Consider the following 18,974-nt stretch of genomic DNA (forward strand, 5'->3'; position numbering starts at 1 on the left):
TTCAAAGGAACACAGGGGGAAACTGAGGCCAGGAGGATCCCATCCTAGACTGAGGCTAAGATTGTCCCCCCGGCTTTTGTCCCAAATGCAGATCTCCACCGTTAACAGTATGGATCACATTCTTTCTGAGTAGCTTGTGGCATTTCTCTCAGATACTTGTGTATTGTAGACAACTATACCCAGATTCAAACTTAAAACAAAAGTAGTTATAGTCCCAACTCCTTTTAACCTTAAACAGCAAGTCCCAGCAGTCACAGCTTGGAGTCAGATATGGAGCTGCAATAAGCAGTAAAGATTTACCAGGACTCGCATACATAAGGGATTTAATTAAACATTCTCGTTCTCCACTTTAAATTTGTCGTGGTGTAAAAGCCAAATATTAGAATCCTTTCTATCTATTGTACATAAACTTTTAATTTCTCAGCAAGCTAAGTTCAGTGTTTAGGACCTACATAACTCAAAGAAGTTCTTTGTCTGGGGCTGATGACCTTGCCCATGCAGATAGTTTTCCAGGTGCCTTGGCAATTTTACAAAATAAGGAGAAGTAACATGGACCCCAAGAAGGAGTTAAATAGAAAAACCTTGGGTCTGTTTGCTATCTTTTGCTGTTTCTCTGAGCACACTTATTCAAGGTCGAGGCTTTCTAAAAATCATACAAAGGATTTTACAAAACCTTTTTTTATAAAAAAAAAATCTCTCCTTCTCAGAAACAGCTCATAATTTATCCTGATATTATTATTATTCCTAAGTGCTAAACAATTCCCAAATTTTGATCACCAAACCTTTTCCACACAATTGAGAAAAAACCAAAACTAAACGTCCTCTGGTAAATACTATCTCTAAGCAATAACATCAACAGCTTAATTAATGATCTCACAAATTTCCCAAATGATAGCAAAACAATTAAAGACAAAATTTGGTAATTTAAGATTTCTTAAATTACAATTCTTAACCTAATAACATTTAGATTGTAAAAGAAATTGCTTCTCTAACAACACAGATGATACAGCTTCTTACCAAGTTATGCAATAAGAAAAATTTTAGACATATAACAATATCATAAACAATTATCATCTATTTAAACTTGAAAACCAAAACCAATTAATTTCCATTGTGGTGGCTTTACCTCAGTCAGATATGGCCCTGAACTGCCTGATACAGAGAATCACTCATCTCATCACCAAAACTTCACATTGAAGAAAATCCACATAAGGTTAATGTGAAGCAATTATTTTTAACTTAAAACAGTGTACATTCAAATAGCATTTATTCTACGCCAAGCATTGTGCCAAGCACCTTTACAATCATGCGATCTTTGTAATATCCCTGGGAATGGATTCCACCACCATCCCCTTATTGAACAGTGAACTACAGTAAATAGAATTTTCTTGGGGCTATATAGTTAATAAATTTCTCAATGCCAAATAACAATATGCACTTTTTCTAGAAAATTATTCACATATGCATTTCTAAGTTCCATTCACATTACAAATAGTTTGCAATCACCTATTATAATTAGATCAGTGTAAAATGTGCTGGGCCAGTATTTTAACTGCTTCTTTTGCCCCAGGTAAAAAGGAAGCCCAAGAAATTTGAATCATTGTCAACAAGATATAGTCAGCCTCCCTTCCAGGTGGAGGGGGTTGATAATTAATTAAACAGCAACAATAATAACTCACAACAATCAATATCTTTACCCTAATTAATATCCATATAAGATTTAATAGAACCCACCCACAAATCTAGCCCAAAAGATGGATGGACATAATTTCTTTTATCTCTTCAGAACTTTCTTGGTCTTTAACATTAAAACAGTAATCCCAAATAACCTAGTTAACAATCTTACAAGTAAGTGCTGGCTGAATTGTTTTAGCTGTGACCTTCCATTAACTACAGGTAAAGTAGAAAATACCTGGTCTTCTAAACGGCAATTAAGGCTGAGAAAGTAACTTAACCAGTTTTACACAATTGTTTTCATATCATTTTTTTCTTCTTCTCTTCAACAAAATTCAGATTAATAATTGCTTTGTCTAACACTATTTTCGGTTACTTAAGTTTTGCAATATAGGACATTTTACTACAATTTAGAAGCACACTAATAGTACAAATAGAAAGATTTTTAGATGACATTAATTGCATTCCCAAATCATTACATATTTTAGGCTTACCAAGCATAGAGGCTTTTCTTCCCTCCTCATAGTTGCAGAGCCTGGCTGTGGACTGAAGGGAGGGGGGGGCGGCGCGAAGAGGGGGAAGGTGCTAGGAAGCTGCAGAGTCCAGCACCTGAATTAAAGGTCTAAGGAGTCATTTAGGAGGGTCTCTGAGAGATCTTTACTTTCTAACAGGGGTTGTCGGGTTTGGAAGACTAGGAGCAAAAATTCCAGGTTCCAGTGGTGTGTGTGTGGGGGAAATTGCCTAGAAGTGTGGGCTTCAGGGTGCTTGGGGTCCAAGGCTGTTGTCAGTGGGGTAATTATTTTTGAAAAGGAGCCAACTCTCTATTGTATATTTGCAGCCGAATCACTTTTTAAACTTTTCAAGTAACAAACTTAGGAAAATCACAGCAAGTTAGAAATATCTATATCTATTGAGCTAATTCCTATTCTAGGAAGTATTTCTGTTTCTCAGGAATGTAATAAGCAACAGTCTTTTGGGTAAAATATGTTCAGATTGGCTCTCATTCTCTGGTCATATTTCTCTATTTTGGAAGCTTTAAGCCACCCTTTTTTTTTCTCAAATTCAAATAGGAACAAGGGTCACTGAATTGCACATGAGGATCTCTGTAGTTGTATGTAAAAAAAGTACTTACTAACTCTATAGATTTATTTAATACCTTTACGTTATTAAATATTTTCCAAGTCTATTTGTAGGATCTTTACTGAAAGTTCGTAAGTCTGAAAATTGGGAAACCATAATTACAATGCATCGTAGTACACATTCTAGATTTTTCCTTTTCTCCTCATACTAGGGAGCTCAAAGTGTCTCTTTTTCATATCTATGCATTTTCCGAATTTGCCTTAATACCAAATAGCATAATAAATTCTGAGCATCAAATTAGAAGTAACACATTTCACTTAAATTTAAGGGAAAAGTTCCCTCTTTCTTTCTTATCTCTCCACATTCCAAATTGGCCAGATCTGGGATGGAGGGAGACAGAAAGAGCATATATATATATATATATATATATATATATATATATATATATATATATATATATATATATATATATATATATATCATTTTTTTTAAAACAACTTCCCAAAAGTTTCCACCTTGCACTCTCAAAACCTCTATTCACACTATTTGTGCAAATAGATTATGCCTTTTTTAAACTTCCTTCACATGTCTCTTCCCTACATGGTTAAACTTTCTTGCCTTTTCTTTCTGGTGGACTTTGATGAAAGCCCCTGTAAAACTGCACATACTTTATTTCTTTCTAATTCTGACCTGACACTCCTCTTTACCTTGCCTTTTCCATTACATAACTTAAACAAGAAAACATTTTTCTCTCTCTTTCTCTATCCCCCGCCCTCCCGCTCCTCTGCATGCCAGGAGGAGTCAGGGAGGGAGAGAAAGCCAGATAGTGGACATTACAGGGTGTCAGATTACACACACACAGAAGCACAGATACAGACAGACACAGACACAAAGATACAGAAATCCAAAAGCTTTTTGTTTTTCATTTTCCCTGGGAGAGCTTTCCTCAAAACATCAGGAAAAATCCATTCCACCCACCTAGGTCAAATATTTTAAGAGCTCTTGTCTATGGCCATTTTCCTTTCTACTTTTGTTGTTCATTCCAATTTTGCAATCGATTGCCTAAAGGTACCTCACATTTGTGCTCCAACTGCACAGACTTAGATTGGTTTTCCCCATAATTTGGTTGGGAGCCGTCACCGCACTCCCCGAGTCTGAGACTCAACAGAACTTAGCTGAACGGGGAGGGCACACATGCCTCAACTCCCCAGGGGGCAGCTACTCTCCTGAAGTCCCCCGCGAAGCATTCTCGAGAGCGTCCTTGCGTTGGGGTTATATCCCACCCTAATTTGGTCGGGAGCCGTCGCCGCACTCCCCGAGTCAGAGACTCAACAGACTCACCCCCAGACCTCTGAGTGCTTACCTTCGGAGAGTACGCGTACTTGTTTATGACTTCAACACACACCACACCGGCGGGCCGGACTTTTCTCTTATCTCTTACTTTTTGGAATGTCGGAACCTAGCACAGCTTGTGTTCCTCCGAGTCCCTCTCTTCGGGATTTTCCCCCAACTGGGTGGAGCCCCACACCAGGACCAGGAACCCCCAATAAATCTTTGTGGTGCGCGCTGGATCCTGCTCCCTGGTAAGGAGAACCCCCCCTCCAATCGAGGGGGTCCCAGGAGAGCCCCCAACTGTGTGGGACAAACCACAGGCTCAAAATAAACAAAAACAGAGGTGTCTCGGTTTTCTCAAGGTAGAAACAAAACAGAAGCTTTATTTGATCAAGTCTTGCGAGAATTGGGCATCTCCCACTACCAGGGTGGGATGGTAGTGCAGAGAGGCAAGGGGGAGAAGGCAAGCAAGGGGATATATAACCTTGTACAAACAATTCTAAGAAATTCCACCCCTAGAGGCTGGACCCCTGTCCCTATTTGCTGGGACAGGTGGCCTCACAATCTATCCCAGAATAAGTTTATCCAATACTAGCACAGAAACTACAGAATTACCTTATAGGGAAATCTCAATGTTAAGATGACGGCATGCGAGTAGGCTAGGGGAGGGGGAGAGGGGGAGACCACCTGATTTCCCCAAAATCATATGATTTACAGGAAAACGAAACTTAGGCCTAGTGAGGTCTACATCCTAACTAAATTTGTACTATCTGAGTATTACCTTGCTTGATTTATTCATGGGAAGCTTTCACAAACAATCTTGTATCCCACACAATTTAGATGTTGTTAGATTATGAATAGTACTTAATTAAGAATTGAGGCTGTTAACTAATACAAGGATTTTTAGAACCATCTAGTCATAAATTCTTATCAACTCTGTGTAAAGTCTTTTGTGTAGTGGAATTCCTACTGAGTAGGTTTTTAAAGGCCTGGTAAACTTTGTTATTGTGATAAGGCCAGTTTAATTGGGTATGCTCTTGCATTAAGGAAAAAAATGTTTTGTAAAATGTTTTGTATAGTTTTTAGAAGACCTACTTCATTGTAATTAACACCCACTGTGAATTTTATGGGTCTTTGGGTGGGACCAGATGTCTGGAAAATATGCTTTTTTGAGGAAAGGTGATGGCACAAGATAAGGTGGACAGGGATGGGGTGGGGGGAGACTCTGGGACAGTATCCTCAGTCTCCTCATTCTCCATCCCTCTTTTTCCTCAAAGCCCAGTCCTTCTTCAAAAGGATTTGTAAGATCTAATCTAAATGTGCCCCACAGAGATACCCAGACAGGTCTGGGCAAATGTTAATTCCTCCCTATTGTTGAGTGAGGTGGAAATTGATGTCTCTTTGATCAAGATCCAGTGACCTAGGTCTATCCCAGACTTCATTTTAATATAGCTCCCCTCCCAGCATGTAGACCCATCAATTGGCATCCCTTGGAAACACCTACTCTTTGAAGGGTATATGTTTTATAACTGTCATTTAAGAAGATTATTAGCCAATTTACTTATGGTCACTGTTTTAATGTTAATTGATCACTGTGTATGCAAGGAAGGGGGGGGGCAGGGGATGGACAGCAGCTACAGAGAAGGCCACTCTGGGTCTCTGGGTCTGGAAAAGCCTGGAAGCAGTAGGCTGGAAAGAGCAAACCTAAATTGTAGTCTCTGTGTAAAGTGCATCTGACAAATTTGAAATGTATCAAATTGGTTAACTTTTGTATATGGAGTTCCTGAACAAGGACCTTGATTAGTTGAGAATTTGCAAATGATCTCTAGTAATTGGCTTAGGACAGATTTTAAGATTAGAATTTAAGATGTGAGCCCTGGTAAAGTTGTGGTTAATGAGACTTGCCATCTGATGTAAAAGAACCAACCCTCTGGGGGAGATGATGTTAGTTACTTGAGAGAGATAGAACAGGTGGATATGATGCTGTTTTTTTATGGCAGGTCTCTGTAGTCAAAGCAGATATTTGGTGATGGAAGGAGAAGTCTCTGTTGGAGGTTGTTACTATTGTGAAGTTGTGGTACCCAAAGACCTAGAAGGTTTTATGAGGAAAAAGGGAAAATTTAACTAATTCAAATATGTGAAATCTTGGCTGTTTTCAATCTAATGATTGGGTAAATTGGTACTCTTGTATAGTCATGTGAAAGATAACATTCTTTCTAAATATTAACGGGAATAATTAGATAAAGGGAAAAAAGAAGTTTGCGAAATAAAGATACAAATGTAATGTTGAATCATTATCCCATAGACTAAGGCTGGGATTTAAAGTTACTGTATATTTCTGTGGAATAAGGTCCTTAAATATTTCAAAGTTATGTAAGAGAAATTGGGTATTAATACAAATGGTGTAATTAATTACTGAAACTAAATGAGAGACATCTTTAGTTGGGGAAAAGAATTTCAGGGTAAGTTTCTTAGAGGGAGATAAGTTGTAGAATGCTTTTGAATTGATGGGAAAAGTTAAATGTGGCTGTTTGAATTTGAATTCATTCCATGATCTAAAACAAGACGAAGTTAATGTCTGAACCTATCATATCTATATGGTTCAATTCTTGAAGTATATATCATTCTTTCAGATTGGGTATAGTTAGAGAAGAGTAGAAAAACTTGGGAAACTGATGCAAATCTGTTAGAGCAATAACTTGTGATCTTAATGGGAAGATTTTATGAACAAGGGTGGAAGTACATGCAAGCTATTTAAGGCTCACTTTAAAGATTTTCCTTAATCAATGAGAGATTATAATTATATGTTAAACTGATTATTGGAACTTGCTATTCAAAGACCTAATGGGATAGTTAACTGACTGTTTTTCTGAATCTAACTCCAGTTATGAATATCAAGGAAGGCTGTCTGATTCATGATGCCAGCAGCCCTGTGAGGGGCAAGTATGAACTGCAGATATGATTTTATGGGAAGGTTGAGACGGTGTTTCAACAATCCGGCTAGTAGCTTCTGTGGGGGTGTAAGATCCACCCACAGCCAGCACCCAGAAAGCTGCCAACAGCACAGGTTCTTTTGATCTGCTTAACTAAGGAAAGCAAGGTGAAGGGGTTGACAAGCTTACTTTAATTCAGCACACAAATATCATTCACTTAGTTCAGGGAAAAAAAAAGCCAGCACACTGAACTTCAGAGCAAATTACAAACAAAGCACAAACATCAACAGACAGACCCAATACAGATTCATAGTTACCAACATGTAGGTTCAGCCCAGGAGCTCAGAACAAGGGCTGGCCCAGAGTCACGAGCGCCACCATTGCTGCAGGAATGAGCTCCAAGGAAGAGACGGCCAACCCCTGGTTTTTATATCTTTTTCAGCATCAGGGGTGAGTCACACATGTGACTCACCCACATGACCTAGAATCATCACAAAGAGGTGGACTTAAACCCACGTGGTCTAAAAGCCTCTGCTGTCCTAGACATGTAAACTAGGCCCTCCCTGGAGTTAGCCCCACCTTGGGCCCCAGCTTAGTTGCCAATCCACACCCACATAGGTTTTACACCTAATAGGGGTTTGGGCCAAGGGCTTAGCACTTAGTAAGGCTCAATGAAATACACTCAATTACTCAAATGGAACAAAAGCCAAACTATTCAAGGGCACTTGTTGAACTAAGTGCTAAGGAGCCCATTTTGCCTACCAACACATTTGTTTTTAGAAAGCAGGAGAATTAAAGCATTTATTCAAGCTCCAAAGTAGCAGACCCATGAACCAGCATCCCCATTTTGATATCTTGGTCAAGAGCTTCCAGGCCCAATAAGTCCGCCTCACAAGAGTAGCCAGGAGGCCACAGAAAAACATGATGGCATTAAACCAAATCATATTCATGCTTCTGCTCTCTGGTAAGAAGATTACCCACTGGCCTCAAGTCCTTGCTCAGCACTCCTCAGTCCACACGCAGGTCGGGTCGGCTCTGCTACTGGCAGCTCCTGCTTTGGCTTTATCTTCAGCTTTGGCTGTAGCTGTCTCTGGCTTCAACAAAAAAAAATCAATCTTCAAGCTGTCTTCTCTCCTCTTATAGAGTTTTGGATGTCATCAAGCATCTGCATGACCAGAGCATAGGCTCTGGTGATTGGTTCTTGAGTTGGCCCCTCCCCTTAGGACCCTGGGAGGTTCATATTCACAAAGATTAGGTTAACACCTAATAGTAAGGTGTGGCTCTGGAGTTAGCACGTCCCCTTAGCCAGCCCCACCTTGGACCCCACCCCAGTCACCAATCCAGACCCACATAGGTTCCACACCTAATGGGGGTTTGGGCCTGGGGCTTAGCACCTAGTAAGGATTACTCAAAGAAAACAAAGGCCATTTTGCTTACCAATACACTCTACCCATTATTCTAGGATACATAATTATTCAGCCATGTATCCTAGAACATACATTGACCCATTATACATTGTGATCCAATGGGGAGAACAAATGGCGTAGTCAGCAGGATCTGCCTTTAACAGGAAAGCATGGCGTTTTGGGGTGCTGGGTTGGTTGAATGTTTCCCTGTTTTTGGACTGCTCTTTGTACTTGGGGTGGCTATGGTTCTGTGCAGCCTCAGGAGCAACAAAGTCCTGATGGAAGTGCTGGGAGTGGTTTCCCAGGGGCCCAGAGCAGGAGATAATCCCTTCTTCCCAGGCTTAAGTTGATAAGCCTGGCCCCGGAGGACTGTGCTCAAAGGGTGAATGTCTTGAGATTATATTGTATATGGAGTTTTGAAACAGGAGTGGAGAATGGCCTTGGAGACTTGGAGAATGGCCTTCCTACAGATTTGGCAGGAGGGGCTGGTGAGGAGAAAGAAGAAGCAGACAGCGGCTGCCAAAATATTGATCCAGAAGACTGCCTGCCTGGGAACTTTGGAAAGCTGAAAGCCCTGAGCTGCCTTGGAACTGACTCTGGTGAGAGGATTGAAATGGTGGAGAATCGATTACATTCCAGAAAAAGCCAAGTGAGGCCAGCTGCAGTTGCAACCCAGGAGCTTGGAATTCAGCCCTGGGGCAAGATGGAAACTTTGCAGCAAGAAGCTGAGTGTGCTTTTTCCCTGCCTTCCCCAGCCAGAGCAGAGAACTTTGAGGTGAGCAAAAAGGTGGAGAATCACGTACATTGCAATTCAGATTCTGGCAGAATCCAGGAGGGGCCACCCAGAACTAGACAACCAGGAACCCAGGGGCTTGGAATTCAGCCCTGGGGCAAGATGGAAACTTTGCAGCAAGGCATTGAGTCTGCCTTTTTGGTCCCTTCAAAAAGCTTGGGCTGCTTGGGATCCAGGAGGGAGACAGATTTGTTTTTGTTGGGATGAGGAAGTGCCTTGGACCCCCCAGGGACCCCACCCCATTGGCTTTTATCATCTAGTCACTCCTCAAGACTTGGAACTGGGGACTGGAACATAATGGGGAGAACAGACCCTAAAAGAATTTTGTTTGGACTCTTTCTTTGAAATTGGGACTTTGGGTCCCACGTGGAAGCCTGCAACGGCAGTTTGGGGAGGAGACATCCCCAAGAGAACTCTATTTGTTTGTTTGTTTTAGGACTTTACTAACTAAAGCATGCCTGTGCCTCAGGGTACTGGGAAAAAACCTGCAATGGCAGTGTGCTGCTGAAGAAGTACTTCATTTGGACACTTTGTATTAGCTAAAGAGATTAACTTGCTTTGACCTAGCGGTGGACATTTGAATTGTTAACAAGTATTTTGGGAATGATTGATTGAAGAGATTATCTTGCTGGGACCTAGGGGTGGGTCACATTTGAATTGTAAACCAATATTTGGGAATGTCACTGAATGTTATGTTTTGCTTTATTGTGAATAACATGTTTTACTTTCCTTCATAATTGCATCACAATGTACGTTCTAGGATACATGACTGATTAGATTATGTATCCTAGAACAAGGGGTGGAGTGTGTTGGTAGGCAAAATGGGCTCCTTAGCACTTAGTTCAACAAGTGCCCTTGAATAGTTTGGCTTTTGTTCCATTTGAGTAATTGAGTGTATTTCATTGAGCCTTACTAAGTGCTAAGCCCCTGGCCCAAACCCCTATTAGGTGTAAAACCTATGTGGGTGTGGATTGGCAACTAAGCTGGGGCCCAAGGTGGGGCTAACTCCAGGGAGGGCCTAGTTTACATGTCTGGGACAGCAGAGGTTTTTAGACCACGTGGGTTTAAGTCCACCTCTTTGTGATGATTCTAGGTCATGTGGGTGAGTCACATGTGTGACTCATCCCTGATGCTGAAAAAGATATAAAAACCAGGGGTTGGCCGTCTCTTCCTTGGAGCTCATTCCCGCAGCAATGGTGGCGCTCGTGACTCTGGGCCAGCCCTTGTTCTGAGCTCCTGGGCTGAACCTACATGTTGGTAACTATGAATCTGTATTGGGTCTGTCTGTTGATGTTTGTAATTTGTTTGTATTTTGCTCTGAAGTTCAGTGTGCTGGCTTTTTTTTCCCCTGAACTAAGTGAATGATATTTGTGTGCTGAATTAAAGTAAGCTTGTCAACCCCTTCACCTTGCTTTCCTTAGTTAAGCAGATCAAAAGAACCTGTGCTGTTGGCAGCTTTCTGGGTGCTGGCTGTGGGTGGATCTTACACCCCCACAGAAGCTGCTAGCCAGATTGTTGAAACAGAGGGCAATTGTTCCACATGTGCTGAGGTTGGCTTCTCTTGACTTGATTCCTTAACTTAAACCTGCAGACTTTAAGCCTGGCTCAATGCAGTTTGCAGTTTGACACACCTTCTGCCTGGAGTTGACATGAAGTTGGTGAAATGTTGTTCCCTTACTATTAGTTAAGTCCCTAATCTCTTAGTGGCAAATTTCTATAACCAGAAGGTTTTGTAAGTACAGTAAGAAAGCTATTAAAATAATTGATTATGGAACATCTTAGGTTACTATAAGACTGAGCCATCAGGTTTAGGAATTTAGCCCAAACAAGAACTAGCTAGTTAGACTTCATATTTGTTACTAGTATAATTATACACTCACACACACACACACACACACACATATATAATATGTGTATATGTGTGTGCACGCACGTGTGTGTGTGTTCCTGTATGTTAGGGTCCTTTAATCTTTTGTAACAGTATGGAGACAATTAGGTCAAGGGCTTGTAAGAATGTTATTTTGTTATCTGGTTAACATCATGCTTGTCTGAAAGTTTTGTTACAATTGGTAATATTAAAAGAAGAATAGTTTGTGGTTTATTTTGTAAATGCCTTAAAAGAAACATGGCATGACTAGGAGTCAGAATTGTTTTATGATTTTATATGTACTATGTTAAAAACTGATTATTTAATGTTTTTATGTATGTACCGGAGCCTGTTAATTCCTTAGTAAAATCTCACCCTCCTGGTGAGGAAATTAATAATGGATTAATGTAAGGTATAAGAAACGGGTTCTGATGTGAATTTCATAAACATGACAATTGGCCAAGGTTCCAGTTTTAAATTTGTAAAAATGATCAGGGTATAAGGATTAGAAATGGTAACTTAAAATTGTGCTACGGTCACTTTCATAGGAGAATGGGCAGAAAGCTGGTTCATATAAGAAGACAAGAAGAAGATGATTCTGGGATACTGTGCTGGAGATAGCTGGAACAAATACCAAGGACCAGAGGACTTCATTGAGGATGTTCCTTGCCAGACAGCTGTATGAGAAGAGACTTTTGAATCTTAAGGGGACAATTGATTGTTCATTATTATTTTCTTTTTGGGTCTCTGTATCTGTACTTATAAAGGGGACTGCCCCCTTCAATTCGTCAATGTGTTGATCAACCTTTCCCCCTTCCCATATTTACTTAAAGGGGTGATGGTTAAGGGGAAAAATTCATATGAGAAAGAGAGTAAGGGAGTATTAAAGATGTGGAAACAAAAATTTGAATAAAAGAGGGGGAAATCACATAAGTATATATATAACAGTTCTGAACATGGATTCAAATCTTAGCTTTGACTTCAACACCTTGCAATCTGGCTTCTGATCTCATCACTCAGCTGAAACATTGTTCTCCAAAGTTATCAGTGATCTCCTAATTGCCAAAGACAATGGCAGTACTTATGATGTGGATACAAACAGTGTCCTAAGGGTTAAGAGTTGCTTTTCCTGTACTTTGTGAAGCCCCTAGTTTATTCTGTAACCTGAAGGTGCCCTAAGATCCTTTCCCCCTTATCTTCAAACTGAACCAAAAGAATTGCTTTTGTCTCTCTTATCCTGTGTTCCCCTGAGTCCTTTAAGTTTTAAACTGTATTCTCCTGCCCTGTCCTTAAATCCTTAAGCCATAAAGAATTCCCTTTGTCTCCCTCATCTTATGTCATCCTGTCAGGTCTTTAATCATTAAACTCCATAAAAACCTCTAAAACTACATCATGATTCTGAAACCTCTATATAAGCATAACTCCCCCAATCAGCGTCTCACTTAGCTTTCTCGCTAAGGAGGCCCTTGATGCCTTTTCATGTAAGATAAAAAGGTCCTCTAAGTGAATTCTTTCACACTTGAACTGAGTTCTCTCAACTTTAAATCTCAGCACTTATTCTTGACCTCTCTGTGTCTGATACTGTTAACTATTCCCCTCTTCCTTAATACTCCTTCCTCTCTGTTTTTTTTGATATCACTTTCCTGGTTCTTCTCATATTTCACTAACTGCTACTTCTCAGTCACCTGGAATTCTCTCCTTTTCCCTAACTGTGGGTGTATCTCAAGGTTCTTCTTCTCTTTGTGGTTCTTCTTCTCTTTGAAGTTGGCCTCTTTGTGACCCTATCAGTTTACATGGGTTCAGTTACAGAACTGCAGACATATTGGACACCTTGGACACATTGTGCATATTGAATGTCTCATAGATATCTCAAACTCAACATATCCAAAACAGAACTCATATTTTCCCCCAAACCTGTCCTTCTTCCTAACTTTCTTATTTCTGTCAAGGTCACTATCATCCTTCTGATCATTTCCATTTGTAGCCTTAGAATCATACTTGTCTTTTCACCTGTCTACACCCAATATATCCATTCAGTTACCAAGTGTTATAAATATGCTTACACTGTCTAGTAATAAACAATACTCATTGGAAAGCCAGGAAGGTTTTAATTATATTTTACATTTATTCGTTCTGAATAAATGAGTATATCCCCTGAACAGAGTGCATGAGAGTACTAGGACACAGAAAAACGCCAGTCCTTTTATTGACTCCCAATTCAAATCTCCCGCCTGGCTCTTCATTGGCCAGATTCAACCCCCTGACTGCCTATGTCATGCCCTCCTCAAACAGCTCATTAAGCATGTGTACAAGCCTCTAACCTTTCACCTGATCGGAAGTCTGGTCTCTGCTAGATCACAGCTCTGATTAGAACCAGTCACCTGACCTACAATCTGCTATCACTATCCTGTGGAAACAAAACTCCTCCCACCATTTCTTACACAAGTATTTTCAATTCTTCCTCCATGGTATCATTCACAACTATCCCCTTCTCAGGATCTCTACTGTAATTTAAGTCATCATCCCTTGCCTGGATTATTATCATAGCCTCTTAACTGGTCTCTTCTCTCTCTAATTCATATTCCACACTGTTTACCAACGTGATATTAAAAAGCAAACATCTAACCATGTCACTCCCCTATTAAAGAAGTTCCAAGACTCCTTTATTGCCTCTGAAATTGAATACAGACTCCTTTGTTTGGCATTTAAAATCCTTCATAGCCTGGTTCCTGCCTACCTTTCCAATCTTATTACAATTCAGATGGCCTTTTAGCTGTTCTTTACACACCCATGGCTTTGCCAGGGCAGTCCCTGTGACCTTCTAAGCTTTTCTCAGGTACCTCCTTCTATGTAAGGTCTTTTCTGATTCCTCTTGTAGTTAATGCTCCCTCCTACATCAACATTTCATTTGTAGTCAGTCAGGCAAAAGCATTTCTTGTGCATTGTAATAAATTCTGGTCATATAAAGGCAAAAAAAGATAAGTCTACTCTCAAGGAGCTCAAACTCTTCTGGGGGAGGAGACAATGTGCAGATAATATGTATATCCAAGATATATACAGCATAAATTAGAGGTAATTTCAGAGGGAAGGCATTTGTATATATATTTTGCAAATACATGCATATGCATATATTATATATGTATACATATATAAATATGCACATCTTGTTTTCTTTGGTAGAATTTAAGATCCGTGAGATCAAGGTATATTTCCTTTTTGTCTCTGTATTTCCAGTTCCTGGTACATAGTTGTGGTTAATTGATGCTTGTTGATTGATATTACTTAACTGTGTGATTCTGAGTCAGTCAGTTAACCTCTGTGAACCTCAGTTTCTGTAGCTGAAAAGTAGGAATAACACTTGTACCATCCACCTTGCGGACATGAGTTCTCTAATGCCTGTACTTCCCAATTAAATATGCTAGAGCTTCCCTTTTTCACAGGGGAACCAGACAATGGAATACCCCAGCTGGCCAAAGAGAAGACTTCTGATGCCCAGGGCTGCTTGATGTACCAGTGATCCTTTGAGAAATAAACTTGAGCTGAACTTGGAGATGCCTGCAACTGCTGAACCTAGTCTTGATCAGCTCAGAGGAAAAAGCAAACATCTTGCTTTCTGACTTATCTAAAGAGCAGGAATCTTCCTGCTTTATGAATTATTGTGTTTAGAGATATCTTCTTCCTAGACTTCCACTTCCCACCTGATTTCCCAAATTATTAGGTTTCTCTTTTAACCCCTTATAAATACCTCAGAAAAGTTCAAAACACCTCAAATTGGTATAAATACCTCACCTTCCATTTTGAGCAGCTGAGAAATTGTCTCTGTTCTAGCTTCTTCTCAGGCAATAAATGCAGTTGTAATCTTTGTAAATTGTGATCAGCCTCTGACTCATTCTAGATCTCTCTTTTTGGACCTGGGGTTTCTTCCATTTTAGCAGTTCAGAGGGGCATTTGTTTTGTCAACCTCAATAGGGTCTTATGAGTAAATAACTGTGTGAATCTTAAAATGAAGTATAAATGAATTATTATTACTGCTTCCCTTCCCTTTCCCTTCCTTTGCATGTCTCCACTTCCCTTATCTTTGTATCCTTCTCAGTTGCTTCTGTTGTATTTCCTCCTTTGCAGAGTATGGTTCTGTCCAACACCCCATGTGTTTGCCAACACAGCCTTGCTGTCAGTGACAGTCTGCTCATCTGTGTGTATCTGGGTGAGGAAGGAGGGATTTGTAGGCCAGTTTTAACTTAGTTATGTTGCCAAGGTGGCAGCAGATGATGAGAATTGACTTCAGACGAGTCTGGGGAAGACTCATAGGACTTCACTTAAGTTTCACAGTAGAGGGACTTATCAAAAGAAAAAAAGGTATTATCAGGTACATGTGGACCTGAAACTATGAAAATGAATGAAGTGTTAAAATGACAGAGAAGTGGCCATGGTTGCTAATATCATGCAGTATTGGCCCCTTTGGCATTAGTGATCAGAAAATGGCAGATAAAGTTGGGGGCTTCTTTCAATTCAACCAACATTAGTTTGCTCTTGTTTATTCTAACGTTATTTTGGCATTTCTGTAAACATTTCTATGATTTGTAATTCTACATTGTTTTTGTGTATCTTTTAAGAATGATTATAACTGGGGCTGCTAGGTGGTGCAGTGGACAGAGTACCAGACCAGAGTAAGGAAGACCTGCATTCGAATCCAGCCTCAGACAGTCACTAGCTGTGTGACTCTGGGTGAGTCACTTAACTTTGATTGCCTCAAAAAAAAAGATTGCATCATCTATTCCAATTAAAAATAGAATTCTAAATTTATCACTTCTCCTGCACGCACAATAGTTGACCAAAAACCCAGTTGAGTACTAGACAGCACCTTGATAAGAGTACATAGATATTGTGAGTTATTAACTTTTATACCTACGAAACTTACCCGACTAGATAATGGACATGTTTTTGCAAACCGACTGGGTCGCATTTGAATCATCAAATGACCTGTGTTAGCAGTTCTAAGAAAAAAAAAGTCCATTTAGATTATCATTAAAGCACGAGACTGAAAGTCACTTAGTCAATCAATATCCTTGCCTCTTTGTAAAGGTGTAGACATCATACTTGTTGGCAGGTGCAAAGTGTCATATACATGGTATGATTAATCTACCGGGGAAATCCTAAAGGCTTGGAAGGTGGTAGTGGTGGCAGTGACTGCTCAGTGCTACCATTGAGCCAGCTATAGATTGGGGAAGTATTTTAAGGGCTTCTTTCCTCACATGACAGCTTTGTATACTCTAGTTAACTTAACACAGAAGAAAGAGAATCAGAGCATCTAGTTGACTCCATTCTAATTCCACCTCTACTGCTATTTGCCCAACAACTCTCTCAGTTCCAATGGTCATTGTTGCTTATTGGATAAGACCTGCTACTTTTACTCATGCTTGGCCTCTCAATATCAAGGTCTGATTTATACCTGCTGCTTCTGAAGATTGAAAACTGATATAATTGACAGCCATAAGGGTAGTTGGTTGGCTTGGGTTAGGCTATATGGCAGGGTTTGTATAGTATCAGAAAGTGGACCAGAGGCTATAATTGTTTATAAATCACATTATGTCCAGGTCAAAGAATGTGAAGACCCAAGAGAAAATTCTTTGTTCTCTAAAAAATTATAGGAAAAAACTCCTCCCCCTCTCTATATCAAATGTGAAAACCAACATACATCATAATTTTTATATTTCTAGATCAACCAATAACTTTATATCCTTAGAGAAATCAACTGCCCCTCAAATATCTCTTTTTTAAAAAAAGTTTTCCTATAGTTTTACCATTTGGAGAAATGTCTGATCTAAGTAACTCCAGAAAAATTATCTTTCCTATGTAATTTTTTTGGTAGGGGGGAGGGGTTGCTGGTCCAGACCTGTTTTATCACACTGTAGGGAGTTCAGCCAATTGCTTAACCAACTGAGTCTTAAAGGCTTTGCAACTTAAGAGTCTTAGAGGGTTACCTAGGGCATTGAGAAGATAAATGATTGGCCAGAGACTACAAGCCAGGACTTGAATTTAGGATGTCTTGACCTTAAGACCAGCTCTCTCCCTACTATGACATGCTGCATCTTGCTCTGTACTCAGTAAAAAGTAAAGAATGATAGAGGGACCCAACGTGCTAACATTATATGATAAACTACTTGGGAATGGTGATAAAGATTAGTGGCAGAGGACGCAGTACTCCCTTGGAGCAGCAGCATAGCTAAGAAGAGGAAGGCCTACTTTCTGGAAATTGTTAAGGGCTTAGGGAGAGTTTTTAAACACTCCATGGCTATAGGGTAAGATCATTTCCCCCAAGAGGTGAAGTACATGATTACTATCTTATTTGAAATGCTAAGGCCAATGCCCTCTTTCATCCTGCCTACTCAGTTATAACAATCTCTATGGTGACAGAGCCTTTCTTGACTTTGTCTCTGAATGATTTTTGTAGAGGGCAATAAAGAAAGGGTTCAAAAGAGGTTTCCGATAATTATTCAAGGCTTGGAATTTTTTTTTCAAGAAATATGATTGTAAATTTAGTTAATTTAAAATACTCTCAAATGCCCACTCCTTCTTTAGAAGAAAGTCTTCCGAGGATATCTACTTCATGTTTTTTTCCTTAGGATTCTAGTGCCTTGTTTATAGAGTGGAAGAGTCAATTGGTTTCCACTTATAATTTTTAAAAGTGCAAACATTTTTCATAAAGGTCATATAAATTTCACCTTTGAGACTGGGAGATTTGACCTGGGCAAGGTGCCCCTTTGTGCAAATATTATCTGAATCAAATTATGTTTATAGTTAATGATATTTTAAAAATATAAATGGTATGTTTAAGTTAAGGCTAACAACTACAGCTAGATTTTTTTCTTTTTTAAAAAAATAAATAATACTTACTGGAGTTCATAATAAGAACTTGTAGCTTCATAGCTAACCTCTTGGTAAAATGTTACTGTCTAAAAAAGAAGACAAAATATTCATGAAAGTCGGGTGTACTCCCAAACTCAAAAGACGTGGCTCACACAAAACAAGGTAGCAAAGTCCCTGGATATGGTGGTTCTATTTAATATTTTTTTTGTAGGTTCAGAAATAATTATACTACTAGTAGTACTACTATTGCTACTACTTCCTCATTTTATATAGCACATTAAAGCAGTTTCCTCATGACAACCCTGTGTGTGGAATGAGTGAAGACCTCTCATAAAAGGGGACAAATTAAATAAACAGAAATAAGTAGGATAGTGAGTCCCATTTCTCTACTTAGATATATTCCTTTCTATAAGTCAAGCTAGTGACTGTAAGGCCCCTGAGGATAAGAATAGGACACAGGATGCTCATATCCTGTGTATTTACCTAAGGGTGAGAAGCCTGAAAGAAAGAAGGGTTGAGGTGAATAAGTCAGCAACCATAAAATCCTCTGACAGTAAGGATAGGACACAGGATCCTCACGTCCTGTGTATTGACCCCAGGATAAGGGACCCTCAGCTCAGAAGAAGAATGGATGAAAAGCCAGAAAGCCAGGTGCAACGTAGACGTGCAAGACCAGTTAGGTATGAATGATGGGAGACAAAATGTAAGGGTGCTGGGGGATATCCATCACAGATGTAAGGGTGATGGGAGGCATCCTTTGCAGAAGCAAGAGTGGTGGGAAAGGATAGTTTGCCACAGATGTGAAGATGAGGTAACCAACAACTGACTTCTGCCTGTCGCAGATAACCAAACCATTTGTTCATTGTCATTGTCATTAAGATAGATTGATCACTTCAGATTGATTGGAGAATGGGATAAGAATTGTGGGAAGGTTATGTCCGTCAACTGCTTGTCAAAAATAACCATCCTATTTGTTCCTTGCCATTGTCCCTGGGATAGATTTATTGCATCCAGATTGTACC

The 18,974-nt window shown here is 39.7% G+C and overlaps 1 protein-coding gene across 1 annotated transcript in view; it reads right to left on the reverse strand.

The window, feature by feature from the left end:
* Positions 1-18,974, reverse strand: part of CATSPERE (catsper channel auxiliary subunit epsilon) — a 159,602-nt gene that overhangs the window by 48,153 nt on the left and 92,475 nt on the right. Inside the window, exons 7-8 of the mRNA XM_036755546.1 lie at positions 17,980-18,038; positions 16,004-16,079 (exon numbers count right to left, since the gene is read on the reverse strand). Coding sequence (XP_036611441.1) covers positions 16,004-16,079; positions 17,980-18,038 — 135 coding nt within the window. The remainder of the gene's footprint in view (positions 1-16,003; positions 16,080-17,979; positions 18,039-18,974) is intronic.

The sequence above is a fragment of the Trichosurus vulpecula genome, chromosome 4 (genome assembly GCF_011100635.1).
Source record: "Trichosurus vulpecula isolate mTriVul1 chromosome 4, mTriVul1.pri, whole genome shotgun sequence".
Lineage (NCBI taxonomy): Eukaryota > Metazoa > Chordata > Mammalia > Diprotodontia > Phalangeridae > Trichosurus > Trichosurus vulpecula.